The sequence below is a fragment of the Ochotona princeps genome, chromosome 23, assembly GCF_030435755.1.
Source record: "Ochotona princeps isolate mOchPri1 chromosome 23, mOchPri1.hap1, whole genome shotgun sequence".
NCBI lineage: Eukaryota > Metazoa > Chordata > Mammalia > Lagomorpha > Ochotonidae > Ochotona > Ochotona princeps.
Window position 1 is genome coordinate 20146182 of NC_080854.1, and position 17189 is coordinate 20163370.

The 17189-nt window shown below is 38.0% G+C and overlaps 1 protein-coding gene across 2 annotated transcripts in view; it reads left to right on the forward strand.

The window, feature by feature from the left end:
• RICTOR (RPTOR independent companion of MTOR complex 2) overlaps positions 1–17189 on the forward strand; it is a 104952-nt gene that overhangs the window by 63672 nt on the left and 24091 nt on the right. For both annotated transcript variants that reach the window (XM_058680208.1, XM_058680209.1), the window contains exons 16-28: positions 2191–2291; positions 4736–4898; positions 5178–5279; positions 5392–5438; positions 7328–7463; positions 7844–8043; positions 9850–9976; positions 10702–10866; positions 11056–11132; positions 11449–11527; positions 15028–15137; positions 15548–15635; positions 16757–16849. In XM_058680208.1, the coding sequence (XP_058536191.1) occupies positions 2191–2291; positions 4736–4898; positions 5178–5279; positions 5392–5438; positions 7328–7463; positions 7844–8043; positions 9850–9976; positions 10702–10866; positions 11056–11132; positions 11449–11527; positions 15028–15137; positions 15548–15635; positions 16757–16849 (1488 nt within the window). The remainder of the gene's footprint in view (positions 1–2190; positions 2292–4735; positions 4899–5177; positions 5280–5391; positions 5439–7327; positions 7464–7843; positions 8044–9849; positions 9977–10701; positions 10867–11055; positions 11133–11448; positions 11528–15027; positions 15138–15547; positions 15636–16756; positions 16850–17189) is intronic.

Below are 17189 nucleotides of genomic sequence, written 5' to 3' on the forward strand. Positions count from 1 at the left end.
CCACTCTGCTCCAGCGCCCTGCTAGGGCCTGGGAAAAGTGTGGAAGGTGGCTCCTGGCTCCAGCCTGGCCCGGCCCTGGCTGCTGCAGCCATCTAGGGCGTAAAGCAGCCTAGGGAAGATCTTTCTCTCTCTCTCTGTAACTTTGACTTTCAAATCAAAATAAATTTTAAATGGGATTCATGAAAAACTCAGTTAAAACATGTTTATTGGTACAAAAAATGTTTATTCTGTACTTGAATATTTTGGCAATCTGTATTTTCCATGTACTTGAAGCTTACTTATAAGCATAAAATTAAACTTTTTGCACCACAATAAACTTAATTTTTTTTCTCATGAACTTTTTTCAAAGTACACTTGTATATCTGGATCAGAAATTTATAAATGAAACAAATATAGAAAACACAAAATACTGAATGTTGCTGATTTTACACTCACTTTAATTATGAATATTTTAAATTCTAGAAATCCTTTTATTACAAAGTCAGATATACAGAGAGGAGGAGAGACAGAGAGGAAGATCTTCCATCCGATGATTCACTCCCCAAGTGACCGCAACAGCTGGTGCTGCGCCAGGATTAGAACCAGAGCCCATATGGGATCCCGGCATGTTCAAGGCAAGGACTTTAGCCACTAGACCACGCCACCAGGCCCAAATTCTAGAAATCCTAATTGTACTCGGAAACACTTCCCATGACATAAAAAACAAGAAATTACAAGATGGCAGATACTACCTCGGTCACCTGGGAGTGTGATTCATGCCTGGAACGTAGTGCCTGAAATTTAGAAGGCTTCCTACAAAAATTCTGAATGTAATTGTGTTGTTTGGACTTTGTGGTCTTCTTTGTAAACTTGTAGTTGCTTTCATTTTTCTTACTATGCGTTTACGATGTCAGTAAGTGGGAAACTAGTAGTTACTACAGTGATCTGCTTTATTCTACTCTTACAAAATCAAGCAAGAGGGAACTGTAATAGTTTGCACAATAGAAATTTGCGTTTATCCCTTTTATGACTTAGTAAATAGAAACATTTTGAACTCATTAATTTAAAAAAGTGACTCAGTAGCAAATTTTATTTTGTAAAAAAAAAAATTCTTTGTTGGAAAAGCAGATTTACAGAGAGAAAGATCTTCCATCCACTGGTTCACTCCCCACAAGACCGCAATGGCTAAGGAGCCAGGAGCTTCTTCCGAGTCTCCACGCAGGTGCAGGGTCCCAAGGCTTTGGGCTGTCCTCCACTGCTTTCCCGGGCCACAGGCAGGGAGCGGGTTGGGAAATAGAGCAACTGGGACCCATATGTGATGCTGGCACTTGCAGGTGGAAGATTAACCAGTTGAGCCATTGTGCCTGCCGCTATAGCAAATCATTTTTTTTTAAAATAGCAAATCTTTTAAATAATGTCATGGCCTGCTGTTATTGACAGGGTGTTTTTGCCTTTTTTTTTTCCCTCTCACTTTTGTTTTCTCTTCCAAACTCCCACTCCTCAGCTAATGGTAACTGTCTTTTTCATCAGTGATCAGCTACTCATTGAGTTTGCTCTCTGCCCACCTATGAAACAAAGAGTGTTGCAGTCTCTATCCTCTGATTATTTGTATTTCAGTTCTTGGGATATTTTCACTAAGGATAACAGTATCCAAAATTGTTTTCATATAAAAGGTTCTCCTTTTAAGCATCTTTTCTTTCTCTGTGCCCCAGAATTTTGCAATTATCTTGTCAAATGTAGTAATATTATTTCATTGTTCTTACCTTTTCTGTCTTTCACATTTAATTGTCCTCACTGGTATAAAGTAGGTTGGATAATGTGATTTAGTTTGGAAAGAAAAGATTAATAAATTTTGCACTTTAAAGATTATTGTTATCTGAGAAAATGGTTTTCAAAACTTGTTATTGCTTAAAGTTGGTCATTGCACCTAGCGTGTTAAATATTGTTAACATAGATCCAGTAATTTGATGTTTTGATGTGTAATCCTGCCATATTATTTAAGAATTGAATCCAGTTGGTTGCTACTCAAGTCATAAGTTAGTATTATAGTAAAAGTTGTGTATTTTATAAGTGTGGATCGAGAAAATTCTGGAATCAAATTTCATCAAAAAATCTCGGGGATGTTTAATGATCTGGAATACAGTGTTATTTCTGTGCATGATCTGTAACATTAAGTTTTTCTGCTTCTACTTCTAAATTGTTTTCTTCCAGGCAAACACGATTCTTCCTCATTCACACAGCCATCATTTACACTGCTTGCCAACCCTAATGAATATGGCTGCATCATTTGATATACCCAAGGAAAAGAGACTGTAAGTATCACCTCAAGCAAAACTGACATTCAGTGTGGTTAGTATGCACTGATGGTATGTACAGTATGCAGGTAGTGTGAAAATTCTTTTAGAAAAGTCTCACTGATAAGAGGAAAAATTGTTCTCAGAATGTTGAGAGTGTATTTAAGGCCACAAGTAATAGTATAATAAAATCACATTTTTCTGGCATGTTTGTGGTTGAAAACAGAATTTCCACCACTTTGCTACAAAATGGTGATAGAGAGATTCTTTGGACTATTTTATGTTTTAAGCAGTAATAGAGGCTCATTTTGTATGCCTGAATTATTTCAAACCAACAGTGCAAAAGTGCCAGTGTATTCTGTGGTTAAAATAACATGTGGTTAAGTGCATGCATGTGTGATTAAAAATGCTAAAATTTAGTAACCTGTACTACATGTATATTGGTAAACTGAACTCTTAATTTTGAAGGACTCTTTGCAAATACAGGATTTGCAAATAAAACTGTGGCCCTGCAGCTCTAGCTATGCTAGACTTGCACTGATACTAATACATGTGATCTATGACAGGTAAAGCTGTAGAAGCTCAGTTAGGTTACACGAGTCAGGATTTGTTGTTCAGTGTGGTAAACACTCAATTTAGAGCCAAAGGTCCGGGAATGTCGGTGTTGTCCACTCATGTGGTGCCCAACTCTTTATTCTCTCTCTCTCTCTCTCTCTCTCTCTCTCTCTCTCTGTTTCTCTCTCTCTCTCTCTCTTTTGCTGTTATGATTACAAAAACCTTATATACAAGGTTCTTGAGGTTCACCGCTCTTTGTTTTGTAGATTGATTGTATCTGTTTAAAAAGCTGAGTGACACGAAGAGACAGTATTGTCCATTTGCCGTTTCTCCATGTCTCTGGCTTGGCCTGATCCTGGAGCCTGAGCCGCCTGCACATCTCCCACAGGAGTAGCAGGGGTCCGAAGCACTTTGACCTTCTTATGCTGCCTGCTCAGACACATTAGCAGGAAGCTGGATCAGAAGCCGTGTAACTAAAACTTGAACCAGCACTCTGCAGTGTGATGTCTGTGATGCAACTGGTAGCTTAATCCACTGTACTGTAACTTTAGCCCCCATTTCTTCTGTCCCTCCTTCCTTCCTCCCTCCGTTTCTCTTTCCCTCCCTCCCTCCCTGCCTTCCTTTTTTTCCCTTCCTTTCTTTTTCTTTCTTCCTTCCTTCCCTTCTTTCTCTCTCTCTCTCTCCCTCCCTCCCTCCCTCCCCTCCCCTTCCCTCCCCTCCCGTTTGGTTTCATCTTGATGCTGTTATTGATATGGAGTTCACTAGCTAATCAGATTTGTGGATTTTTGTTACCAGTTACAATACATTCTTCAAAAATTTTGTTAGGTTTGATAATACAAAAGTATGTCCATACACTTCACTTTAAATAATTTGTATATTAAGTCTGGCAACTATAAATAACAACTTAAGTTGTATTATAAACCGAAACTATCAGGAGCCATCTCATTTTTGTGATGGTAGCTTTCAGGATTATTTTTATTTATTTATTTATTTTAATTCTAGAGACTTACTCTATTTGAATGTCAGTGAGAGATCTTCCTTCCTCTGGTTCATTTCCCAAATGCCTGCAGTGGCCAGAGCTGGGAGTCGGGAGCTTCTTCCAGATCTCTCACATGGGTACAGGAGTCTAAGGCATTGGTCCATCCTCTACTTTCCCAGACCATTAGCAGGGACTTGGATAGGAAGTAAGCAGCTGGAAATCAAACCAGCGCCCATATAGTACGTCGTCACCACAGGCTGAATGTTAGCTTGCTCTGCCACCACTCTAGTCCCAGCTTTGTTTTTATATTGACCGTTTTATGATGGAGATATGCATTTCCCAAGAAAATACATTTAAGCTCTTGATCAGACTTCGGCTATAAATCTCAGTTCAGGGCCCATTGCGATGGCTCAATTAGTTAATCCTCTACTTGAAAGCACAGGGATCCTATATGGGTGCCAGTTTGTATTCCAGCTGTTGTGTTTTCCATCCAGCACGTGTGACGTAGGGAAGGAGCAAAGGACGGCCAAAAGCCTTTGAACTCTGCATGCACACGGGTGTTCTGGAAGAAGCTCCTGACTGGCTCTCAGCTTCAGATCAACTCAGATCTGGCTGTTCATGGTCATTTGGGAAGTGAACCAGCAGAGGGAAGCTTGATAAAATTGTCTCTCTTTCTCTGTCCTCTGTAAATCTGTTTTTCAATTTTAGTGTATGTGCTGCTGAAGCGAGCACTAAATCTGTCTTTCAAATAAAAATTAAATCCGTAAAAAAAAAAAATTGTGCCCCACGGTTACTTAATAGTTCACTGTTTAGTAATGACCTTTGCCTTTGAATATATACAACCTTTAGTAATTTACCAGTGTGATCTCCTTAAGATTATGCCTCTGTTGCTACAGTATTAATTGAAGGCTTTTTTTTTTCTCATTAGGCGAGCCAGTGCGGCATTAAACTGTTTAAAACGTTTCCATGAAATGAAGAAGCGAGGACCCAAGCCTTATAGCCTTCATTTAGATCACATTATTCAAAAAGCAATTGCAACGCACCAGAAGCGGGAGTATCTTCGAGTTCAGAAAGATATATTTGTTCTTAAGGTACTGCTGTAAAATCACAGCTTTTTTTTTTTTTTTTTTTTTGCTATTATTATTTCAGAGACACAGAGAAAGAGCATGTGAGAGCGGTTAACACCCAGATGTCTGCAGCAGCCAGACCAGGAGCCCAGGAACTCACTCCAGGTTCCTTACATGAGTGAGGGCAGGATCCTGTCCTGTGAGCAGTCACCGCTGTGTCCTAGGGACTGCATGGCAAGGTGCTGGAGTGATGTTCTGAGCTGAGAACAGTGTCTTAGTTGTCTATATTTCTGATCGTTGTAGGACACAGAAGAAGCTCTTCTAACAAACCTCAGAGACAGCCAGGTCCTTCAGCATAAGGAGAATCTTGAGTGGAACTGGAATCTCATAGGGACCATTCTTAAGGTATAACAAAATAGTTCTTGGTGATTGCTTGATTTGATTATTGACCGTAATGATTGATAGTTAATATGTTTGGGAATTGATCCATATAAAACATTTTAAAAATTTTTTCTAGTGGCCAAATGTCAATCTAAGAAACTATAAAGATGAACAATTACACAGGTATGTAACATCTACTTTTCATTTAAATTTACGGAACTTAGATTTTTGTATTATAACTCATATGTCTACTAGAAGTAATAATTGGTATCTGAAGACATAAACATTTTAATAATTGTTCAATAGATAGGTGTATACCTTTTTGTATGTAGTTTTATAACCAAAACACAACTTTTTTTCTGGTGATTCACATTGTATTCTACCTTTGGACCAGATGGGGTCATTGAGATGAAGGTTTCTCACAGCGGGATACAGTCAGTTGGGGAATGGCTCTAGCTCTAACGTATCTGCGGGGGTGTTATATGATAAACATTTTAATATACAGCTTCTATTTCCATTTATATCTGCACTATCCATTACTCCCTTTTTCATTCCTTGAGTCACACCTTTTATAAAACCTACCAGTGCTTATAGTATATAAAATATCTCAAGATACTGAATTCATGCAGTTTTATTCCTGCTTAGTATTTTTGAATAAATAGATGTTCTTTTTTAATTTTTATTTTTTAAAAGAAAAGATTTTTATTTATTTGAAAGGCAGAGTTATGGAGAGATGGTAGATCTCCTGGTTCACTTCCCAAATGACTGCAGTGGCTGGAGCTGGACTAGTCTGAAGTCAGTAGCCAAGAGCCTTTTCTAGATCTCCCACGTAGGTATCAGGGGCCCAGGCGCTAGGGCCGGCTTGCTTTGCCTTCTCAGGCACATTAACAGGGAGCTGGATTAGAAGTGGAGCAGCTTGGATTCAAACTGCTGCCCAAGTGATCTGCGGGCACCCCAGGCTGCAGCTTTGCCTTGTAAGCCCAGCACCAGCCCCTCCTTGAGTTAGACTGCCCATCAGAGCTGGTCTTGTTGGATAGGTGGACCCTACTTTATATTCATAAAGCTCATGTTATTAATGGATTATTTGATTGTTATTCATCTACTCAGAATATGTAATTTTATATTGAATTTTTTTTTAGAAATATACAAAACATAGGGGCTGACATCCCATAATTATAGGGCCCCAGTTATAGTCCCAGCTGCTCCACTTCCAGTGCAGCTCTCAGCTTGTGGCCTGGAAAGGAGAGGATAGCCGAGGTCCTTGGGACCCTGCACTCAGGTGGGAGACCCCAAGGAGGCTCCTGGCTCCTGGTTTGAATAGTCTCAGCTCCAGCCATTGAGACCTTTTGGAGAATGAACCAGTGGCTGGAAGATTTTTCTCTCCTTCTCTCCCCTTTTCTATGTAGATCTGCTTTCAAATAAAAATAAATCTTAAAAAGAAACATGAAAGTTAAATTATTAGTGTATAAAAAGTTGAAGATAAAGCTGTCTTATTCAACATTGTTTTCCCAACTCCTGCATCTTCTGACTGTACTGTATTGGGTTTTCATATATGATATTTAACTAAATTAAGTGAAGCCTTAGAATATAATATTGAAGATACATTGAAATGTCATAAAAATTATACTCATCAATCTGTTTGCCTAAATTTTACCTGGAGTTTTTGTGCTTAACCTTTTGCCTGATTGTCAACAAAATCACAGTGTGGTAGTTCACAACTATCTAGTATATGATTATATATAGAGTTGTGGTGTGAATTTCTTCATAGGCTCCAGAGGCAAAAAAAATGTGACCAGGTGAATTCCTCATATTTACCCTTCCTGCTAGCATCTTGGTTCTTTTTGTAAGCATCTCACCATAAAATTTCCATTCTACAAAGATAGAACTTGTGAAGTATAAGTGAAGATGGTGTGTCTGTGTGATTGAGAAATATACCAAATAAGTGTGTTGCCATTTACCCCAATGATTCAACCTGACAGAGTCAAAGCCTTCTTACTGTAGCATAAGCTTCAGTTAAAACTCTAGATAATGTGTGTTTTCTTACCTTGTCACTAATTTTGTTTTGTTGCTAGGTTTGTACGAAGACTACTTTATTTTTACAAACCCAGTAGTAAATTATATGCCAACCTGGATTTGGATTTTGCCAAGTCCAAACAGCTCACAGTTGTGGGTTGCCAGTTTACAGAATTTCTTCTAGAGTCTGAAGAGGTAAGCACTCTGAATATTTTCCAGAACGAATGTTTTTTATTCTCCCCTGTTTTGCACCTTCTGTTTCCATTCTGTGTTTTTTATTTTTGAACATTCATCAGATTTATTTAGAAACCTAAGAAATGAGCCTAGGTTTAGATTGAAATCCTGACTTAGTAACTAGTTTTGAGACTTTGGGCAAGTTATCTTCCCTCTTAAGCTAGGGCCGTCTCATACAGCCTTGTGTTGAATAGAGTTAAAAAGAAAACAGACTTAGTGGTTGCTAGCTGGTTATTAGTTACTTCTTCATTCTTAAGTGTTTTATGCTTGATTAAAGGTGATTTTTCTAATTACAGATATTAAAAGCTTTCCCAACAACATTATAATGTATTTGCTTTCAGGATGGGCAAGGATACTTGGAAGACCTGGTTAAGGATATTGTCCAGTGGCTGAATGCTGCTTCTGGAATGAAGCCTGAAAGAAGTCTTCAGAGCAATGGTTTATTAACTACTCTTAGTCAACACTACTTTTTATTTATTGGGACACTTTCTTGCCACCCTCATGGAGTCAAGATGTTGGAAAAATGCAGTGTTTTTCAGTGGTAAGCATGCCTGGATTCTGTTGCAGCATATACTTAAAGTTTAGTTTTAATGTGCTTGTGTTATTCTCTTTTTGGCTATGAACATGATTGTCAAGCTTTTTTTTATTTTACGTAAGTTTTATTTTTGAGAAAAAGTTAGAGCTGTATTAATGCCTTGTTCTTTTTTCCCCCTATTTATCTTTAAAATCTTATTTATTTTTTTGATGGTTTTTACGTAGTTGATCAGGGTGCAAAGGGTCAAGGGCTAGAGGAAAGTGGGTGAGACCTTTGTTTCCACATTCTCTTTTTTGCTTCCTGTATCTGGGCGAAGGGTGGAGAGAAAGGGAGAAGCCACATCCCGGAGTCCCCAATGTGGGGCATGCTCCGAGGGTCCTGCTCAAATGGTTTTAATAGTTCAACAGTTCTGAATTGCTATTGATCCTGCCACTCCAATCACGATGAAATCTCTCCAGAATCCACTGACTGACATAGGCCACCTTAGAGTCTCTGCCCAGATACTGTCTGCCAAAGCTTGGCTGGGGTAGTTGATCAGTTTGTTCTGTCCTCCATACTCTGTTATGGTACCACGGTGTCCTCTGCAGACTGCAATGTACTTGCATATCCTCCATGTGCACCTGGATATGCTGTGCACTGGTCCATCCAAGCCATTGAAGAGACTCAGGTTTGACATATGCACTCCATGGTCAGACTGTGGAGCCTGCAATTCTCTCCTTGGTTGAAGTTTTGAGTCCAGTGGTTCAGTTGGCGGAATCTATAAGGAAACCTCATCTGAGGTGGAGGTGATCCCAGACCTGATTCTTGTGTGTGCTTGCCAATACAGGATCGAGCACAGTCTGTTGCCTAATCAGCCTATGCACACACTGTTAGTTGTAACTGCTGGGTCAGTTCTGTCTCCTGCCCTGTCTTCTACACAAACCAATGGGTGTTGCAGCCTAGTCAGAGAGACCGCAGTAACCCCCATCAGGCCTGCCCCTGCCCTGGTTCCCATGCTTGCCAGTATGTAAAGCTGACTAGTTCCAGCTCTTGTACATGTCAATGGGCATTGAAGCCTATCTAGTTCATCTCAACCAGCCCCACAATCCAGTTCGTACTGGTGCCGGTGGGTGCCACCCTACTCCTGGTTGTCATGCTCACCAGTGAATGTGGCAACCCAAGAGGGAAGTACCTGCTAATTCTCTAATGGGCCCATTCCTTCTCCCGGATCTTGTACTTTCCAGGTGATTCTGCTGTTTAGCTCGACAGAATTTGTCCCCCCATGCCAACATCTGCCAGCTAATGCTGTGGCGAAGCCCAACCCACCCACCCGCACCCACTCTGGCTTATGTATGCACCAAAAGTTACAGTCAGCCCAGCCTGGCTTTCACCTGATCCAGCTTACGTGCAGGCCTGCAGGTGTTGTGGCCCTGCCTGGCCTGGTCTTCCCCATCCCAGCTCTCATGCTCACCAGTGGGAGTAGTGGCCCAGCAGGGCAGCCCCCCTGGAGTACCCCACCCCCTGCTACTGGGTTTGCACTCCCAGCCCCCAAGCTTGCTGGGCGCTGCAGCCGTGTTGTTCCTTGTTAATGTGGTTTTCTAATCAAGTAATTCCCCTCAGAAATGCTTCTTTATGTTGGAATTTTAAAATAATTTTGTTTTCACCTGCAATTTCCTCCTCAAATGGAATTTTGGAGATAGATATATATAGACAGAGAGAGAGATCATCATGTGCTTTGGACTATTTTCAGTTTTTGTCAGTGGTAGCAGTGCTGGGAAAAAGCACTTGTTGATTTAATACTTGATGTTTTCCTCTTTTTTGTTTTTTGGTCAGCCTCCTTAATCTTTGCTCCTTGAAAAACCAAGATCACTTGCTGAAACTGACTGTTTCCAGCTTGGACTATAGCAGAGATGGATTGGCCAGAGTTATCCTTTCCAAAATCCTGACCGCAGCCACTGATGTGAGTGCAACACAGACAACAACATGGTGTTTGTTTTGTTTTGTTTTGTTTTTAAAGATTTATTATTATTGGAAAGCCTGATATACAGAGAGGAGGAGAGACAGAGAGGAAGATCTTCCATCCGATGTTTCACTCCCCAAGTGAGCCGCAACAGGCCGGTATGCACCAATCCGATGTCGGGAACCAGGAACCTCTTCCGGGTCTCCCACGCGGGTGCAGGGTCCCAAAGCGTTGGGCCGTCCTTGACTGCTTTCCCAGGCCACAAGCAGGGAGCTGGATGGGAAGTGGAGCTGCCGGGATTAGAACCGGCACCTGTATGGGATCCCGGGGCTTTCAAGGCGAGGACTTTAGCCGCTAGACCACGCCGCTGGGCCCACAACATGGTGTTTTATAGTCGGCTAGCAAACCTGACAGATTTTTTGCTAAGTAAAATAAAATAGATTGTAAATTCTAAAATTATGGAATGGAAATTATGCTTAAAAATTCTGTTTCCTTTAAGGAAAGATATATTGTACCCATACTTCTATATCAAGGAAAAGAAAATGCTAGATAAAAGGTATTACCACTAAAAAATTAATAAAATAATAAAAATTAAACATCCCTGTATGAGAGGACTGTCAGTCCAGTCCTCTTGATACTGTGCGTAGCAGAACCTCTCCCCAGCTGGAGTCAGGCGGGCTACTCATGGTGAAGAGTGTTTTTGACATTTTCATTTATCTTTGCAGGCTTGCCGGCTGTATGCAACAAAGCATTTAAGGGTATTACTTAGAGCTAATGTTGAATTCTTCAATAATTGGGGAATTGAGTTGTTAGTAACTCAGCTACATGATAAAAACAAGACGATTTCTTCTGAAGCTCTGGATATCCTGGATGAAGCATGTGAAGACAAGGTGAAAGTTATGTGTGTGTGTGTGTGTGTGTGTGTGTGCGCGCGCGCGCGTAGTGAAACACATAGATGTGAGCCCTAATTATTGTGTTTAGTTTATAGTTATAATGAAGTATTACTTCTATGCACATTTTCTAATTAAAGAATCGACTGTTTTGGTATAGTTACTAATTTTTCCACTGATCTCTTTCAGGCCAACCTTCATGCTCTTATTCAGATGAAACCAGCTCTGTCCCACCTTGGAGACAAGGGTTTACTTCTCCTCCTGAGGTGAGTTTCAAGTAAAATTTTTTTCCTTCTTTTTTTATAGTGTATCCTGTTTCTATATAAAGTAAATAAATGTCATGCAAAGTAATTTTCTCATAGAACATTACTGAATGTATTTTCTGTTTTATTTAATGTGGGAGTATATCTTAAAGCTCAATTATGTTCTTATTTTTGCTGCTTATTTTTGGATTTGTGCATTTTTGCAAAGATTATGACAATTTGTAATTGGTTATAATAAATTATAGTTGTATTTCAGCAATGAGATGTTGCTAAATTTTTTTAGACTCAAGGTTAAACTCTTGCTTCTTTATATCTGCAGATTTCTCTCCATTCCAAAAGGATTTTCCTATCTGAATGAAAGGGGTTATGTAGCCAAACAGTTGGAAAAGTGGCACAAGGTAACTTTGGACTGAAAAAAATTGAATATTTTTATCTTGGAAAGCAGCATCTGTGAATCTGGAGGATACATTTTATATCATTAATGTTTTGAAATTAGTGTGATCAAGTGTTTCTGCATTGTAGAAAGTCAAGATTACTCATGAAGGATTACCTACTAGTGTTTATCAGCCCTTTTAATAGTTTTAAGTTGCAATTAAATTAAAATAGTCTGTGCAGAAGTTGATTTTTATAATCTGTTATAATTTATCAACCCTATTTGGTATCAGTTCTTTTATTTCTGTGTCTTTTTTAAGGCTACAACTTTGCATGAACCTTTGAAGCCAAAACAGAAGTACTTTTCCTGGGTGAAAGGTCAGGAGCTTTTTCACCCAAGCAAATTTAATTGTTCAATATAACTTTATTTTAGGACACTGCTAGGTATAAACTTAAGGAGAAACTTGTTATAGGTAAGAAGATACCCAGCAGTAACAGAGCACCCAGAAGGCTCTTCAACTCCCAACTGTTGTGGAGTTGGTTATCAATGAAGTTTTACTGTTTTCTTTGAAACACAATAAATGTTAAAACATCTTGGAAACCCATGATGAAAATTACATAAATCATTATAAATTTCTTATTTCCCATAATTTAGATCATTTCAGATCATTCAATCTGTAATTGTCCTAATTTAATCTATCCTTATTTAGATGTTTATATTATCTGTATTGAAATATATTTTCCAAGGTGTTCTCATTTATTAAATTTACTAAACTTTAAAGCGTACCATTTCAGGCATGAAGTCCTTAAATATTGAAATCTTGAAGAACTGATACAAGATGTGATTTTTTTCCCCTTTTTTATTTTTATGATACGAGTCCATAGGCTTTGGGATTTTGCTTGTTCCCCCTCCAAATTCTCTCCCCCAACTGATTTCCCCCATATTATTATAGTAGTATAGTCCTTTATAAGCAGTTATAAGTTCATCATTATGCTATTTAAGTGTATCCTGACATTATGAGTACAGACAATGACAGACAGTCCACCATCTTATTGTCAAGATATATTTAAAAGATTTTTTGGGAGTTCATCTTTGATTTGGGAGTAGAGATGCATACTACATTGTATCTTCACATCTGGATATGATTGTCTATTACACAGTTACTATACATTCACTTAAAAGCCATAAAACAAAATCAACAACAGGAATAAAGTTTAAAAAAGTTACAACACCTTGGAGTTAAATAATATGCTACTAAGTAACCAGTGTGTTGATGAAGAGATGAAAAAACAACCTTCTCAGAGAAAGTTATGCTACTAAATGATCTATGAATCCAGTGAAGAATTTAGTAAGAGGAAAGAAACTATTTTGAGGAAATGAAAATAAAAACAAAATTATCAAAACCCATGAGTTGCAGCAGAAAAGGGCACTATTAATAGTTTGCATGAAGGTTGCCTTATATTTGTTAAATTCTTCACCAAATGGAGTGTTAAACCTGTGATCGTAAAGTGAACTGAAAATATGCCAACGTAAAAATTACAAAACAATAATACATAAATAGGAAGGAGGCGGGCCGTTGGGGCATGCAGGGAGAGGGAGGAGACACGGGGAAGTTTCACCATTCTCCTCAGTCTGCATTCTGAAATACATGACATTGTTTCCCTTATATAAATAATGGAAAATGTAAAAAAGATGGAATTTAAAAAGGAAATTGTTACCTTGTTAGGCAGATTATAATACGAGAAACTTCGGTGTAGTGCTTTGAAATAGTACAAAATAAAAGTGATCCAGAGGGACAGAGTTTGAAGAAGTTAATTAGCAATTCTGTTGAGAACTTGAACTTCACTGGTAATGTAGAGGTTAGATAGTCAAGGACACATTTTTTTCTGGGCATTTTTTAAACAAAATGGACAAAATTTTTTTGTTGATTCAATACAGTGAATGAGGTGTCCAACTTTACTCATATGGTGTTTAACACAATAATTAAGTAAAAATGGATCACAATTGAGATAAATGTGATTGAGGCTGGTACAGTGCCATGACCGACTAACCTTCCACCCTGTGTGCGTGTCTGAGGGCATCAAGTGAGTTCCTCTGGGAAAGAGAATCCAGTATGGAGACCATGTAAGGTAGCTTGAAGATGGGAAGAAAGAAACCTTTATGCTTTCTATCTCAGCTAATTCAGAGCCGTCCTTTAGGATGTGTGTGAATTTTCTTTCTGTTGCTTATACACTAAACTGAAGTGATTTAGCTGTCTGTGCCTGGATGTTGAGTCTTGTGTTGATGGTGGTGTAAACACAGTAACAGGTTACCTAAGAAGAATTGCTTTTTCTGGAGTTCAATGAAAGCTATTTCCTAGTACTTTCAACCCACTAGAGGTTAATTGATTTCATAGTTTTTGGTTCAATTAAGATTATTTTAGAGTATAATGATTTCATTCAGATATTCTGCATCTGAGATTGATTTAATTCAGGAATTGGCAGTTACAACCCTGTTCCAGTACAAATCCAATTCTTCACTTGTTCCTGTCCGTCAGTGCTTCATGTCTCAGAACTTTGGAGATATAGCCTTTGTGAATATTATTATGATAGTGTTTGATTTCGTCTTGTAGGTCAAGTCTTTTGCTGATTCTGGCTGTAGCAGTTTGATTTGGAAATAAGAGCAGAAAAGGAACAGTTGTTGCAATTATCTCATAGAAGCTCTTGAATGTGATTACTTCTCCATGCTTTATCAGTTGATGAACAGTTTATTACCTGCTCAAGAGAATCAAACATTGAGGTCAATGTACTGTTAAAATTCTGCTCAGTCAACGTAACATTTCTCACATCGAATACAGGCCTGGTGTAGACTTAGATACTTCCCACAAGATGGTCAAGGTACAAACACTTGAACCATCTTCTACTGCTTTCCCAGGCCACTGCCAGCGAAGAGGTGTAGTAGCCATTACTTGAGCTGGTACCCATATGGGTGCTGGTATCACAGGCAGTGCACCGCAACACTGGGCCTGGGGACTTAATTATTTTATAAATACTGCTGGATTGTTATTCAAAAAGGCTCTACTAGTTCCTCCTTAAACTTTGAGGTAGAGTTGTTTGCAATGAGAATTATAGCTTACAGCATTTAAGTAGGAGTTTTTCAAGTGACAGTGGTTTCATTTGATTTTATTTAAATCGGTAGGGAAAGGTGTTTTACTGAAGTTGCTAAAATAATTTGAAAATTTCTAGTGGCTATTTTCAGTGTTATTAAGAAGCTAGATTTTTAGAAAAAGAATTAAATAAGCTGAATTTTTTTTAATGAGAAGGGATTTCAAATATTTACTTGCTAATTTGGACCCCCCAGGATATTAATATAAAATGGGAAAAATGTAAACTGAAAGCACCTTAATATGTTAAAATATTTAATTCATAATACATGTGTTTTAAAATTTTTCTCATGTATTTCCTCTCAGATATGCTAAGTACCTAACATTCTATAAACTTTGTGAATGAAATTATGTTACATAAAATTAAAACTGTTGTCTTCCAGGAATATAATTCAAAGTATGTTGACTTGATTGAGGAACAACTGAATGAAGCACTTACTACTTATCGGAAGCCTATTGATGGTGATAACTATGTTCGTCGGAGTAATCAAAGGTATGTTGTGTTAATGCGTTGTTCATCCCATGTATCAGATTAAAAATCATCTTCTGATTAATCAGTACTTTAGAAAGTTTTCTCAGCATTTGTGTGTTCTGTTACATGCAATGACAATAGGAAAAAATCTTAATGTACAACCTTGATTGAGTACCCAAACATTCTGTTGGCCTTCACAGTGTGTTGAAGCTCTTACTGATACATGTTCCATGTGCCTTCCCCCGGTCTACCTTGTTAGCCCCAGCTCTCCTGCCAGAACTGTGAGACCTGATGAACTATAGGAATCATGACACCTTCCCATACCCTGATTTCTGTTGATGCCGGCGAAGTGTATTTAGTCCTACTACCTAGTTTAAGTCATTGCAAAGCGAAATGAACCAATAATCACATCAGTCATTTTGTTCTGCTAGGTTACAGCGTCCTCATGTGTACCTGCCTGTACATCTTTATGGACAACTGGTACACCACAAAACAGGCTGCCATTTGTTGGAAGTACAGGTAAAAATGAATTTGCTTATTTTACTATACTAGCAAAAATAAATCTTAATATTGCCAAAAATCTCTGAAAAAAAATTGTTAAAACCTTAGTAGCATCATTTATGCTTTGACTTAGGCATTTTGTTTTTGTAATCCTTAGAAATATCATTAGCTTGCCTGTGTTTCCCTGGCATGGGTGTGACCTTTGAAGAACTGGCTTGTTTTTTTTAGAATAAACAACACAGTGGAAAGTCTGAACTCTTTGCTTTATGGTTTGTTGGAAAAATTAATATCCCCTTAAAAGCAAAAATGAAAAATTGGCTTTCTTCCTTCCTCTTGCTACAGATTTGGTTGTTTGTAGCCAACAGCAAGTCAGACATTGCTGCTTGTGAGGCCTGCGTGCCCGCACACGCATCCCGGGCCGTGGTAGGCAGGGGCAGACGTGTTGTCGTACTGCGAAGTACTCACTGCATTTATGGCTGTGAGCATATTTTTTCAAGCAGATGTTTTTTAAAAGTACAGAATTTCTGTTACTTTAGAGATAAATAATTGCAGAAAAGTTGTAAGAGCAACAAAGCTTATAGCAGTTTCTTGCGTCCATGCTCATCTCATGAGCACAAGCTTTTGCATAAACGTACACTGTAGTGTATGCGTTTCCGTATGTGTAAAGACTGAGAGCAAGTGTCTTTGTGTTAACATTTGAAACTCACTAGAAATTATTTGCTCAGTGTCATTACTTACATAATATAAAATCTTACCAATAATTTATATTTAAGATAAATATTTCCCATTTCTTTCTGTAATATTAGAAGGTCCCAGGTAGTACATTAAACACTTTTTGGAGTAATTTCTTAATTCATGAAATGTACAAGAAGGATGCCGTGATTATCCCAGTTTTAGAGATTAAGAAATTAAGACATAGGGAATTTAAGTAATTTACTCACTGGCCACATGACTAATAAGGAACTCTGGAAAGTACACTTAGGACCCAAGCACTAAATGTTGTCTTAAGAAATTTGACGTAAAATTATCTTGAAATCTTAAGTATACAAAAATGACTAAAAGCAAACCTTAAAGGCTTTGTGTTGCAATAAAGAAATATACTAAAAACAATACACTATTTTTACTCTCTTTTTTCTTAGAATATTATTACAGAACTATGTCACAATGTTCGGACTCCAGATTTGGATAAATGGGAAGATATTAAAAAACTGAAAGCATCTCTTTGGGCCTTGGTTTGTAATAAGCACTTCTGTAAGATCTTTGCAAATTTCAGACTCTTTTTCTTATTAATACTAAATAAATAAAAACCTTTATTAGGAACTTGTTCTTAGAGTAATACCAGGGTTATTGATACTAATTTAAATATTGTTTTCATGCTGAAGAAAAGGTGGTTATTACTTTTTATGACTTTGATTTTCTTACTAAGAGAAACAGAACATTAATTTCTAATATTCCTTAATAATTTTTTCACTTTTTTTCTTCTATCATAGATGAGATGAAATTTGTGTTTCTTGGTAGCTATTCAGATCTCTTGGAGGAACCCTTTTGTAACTAGCTGTTTACTATAAATAA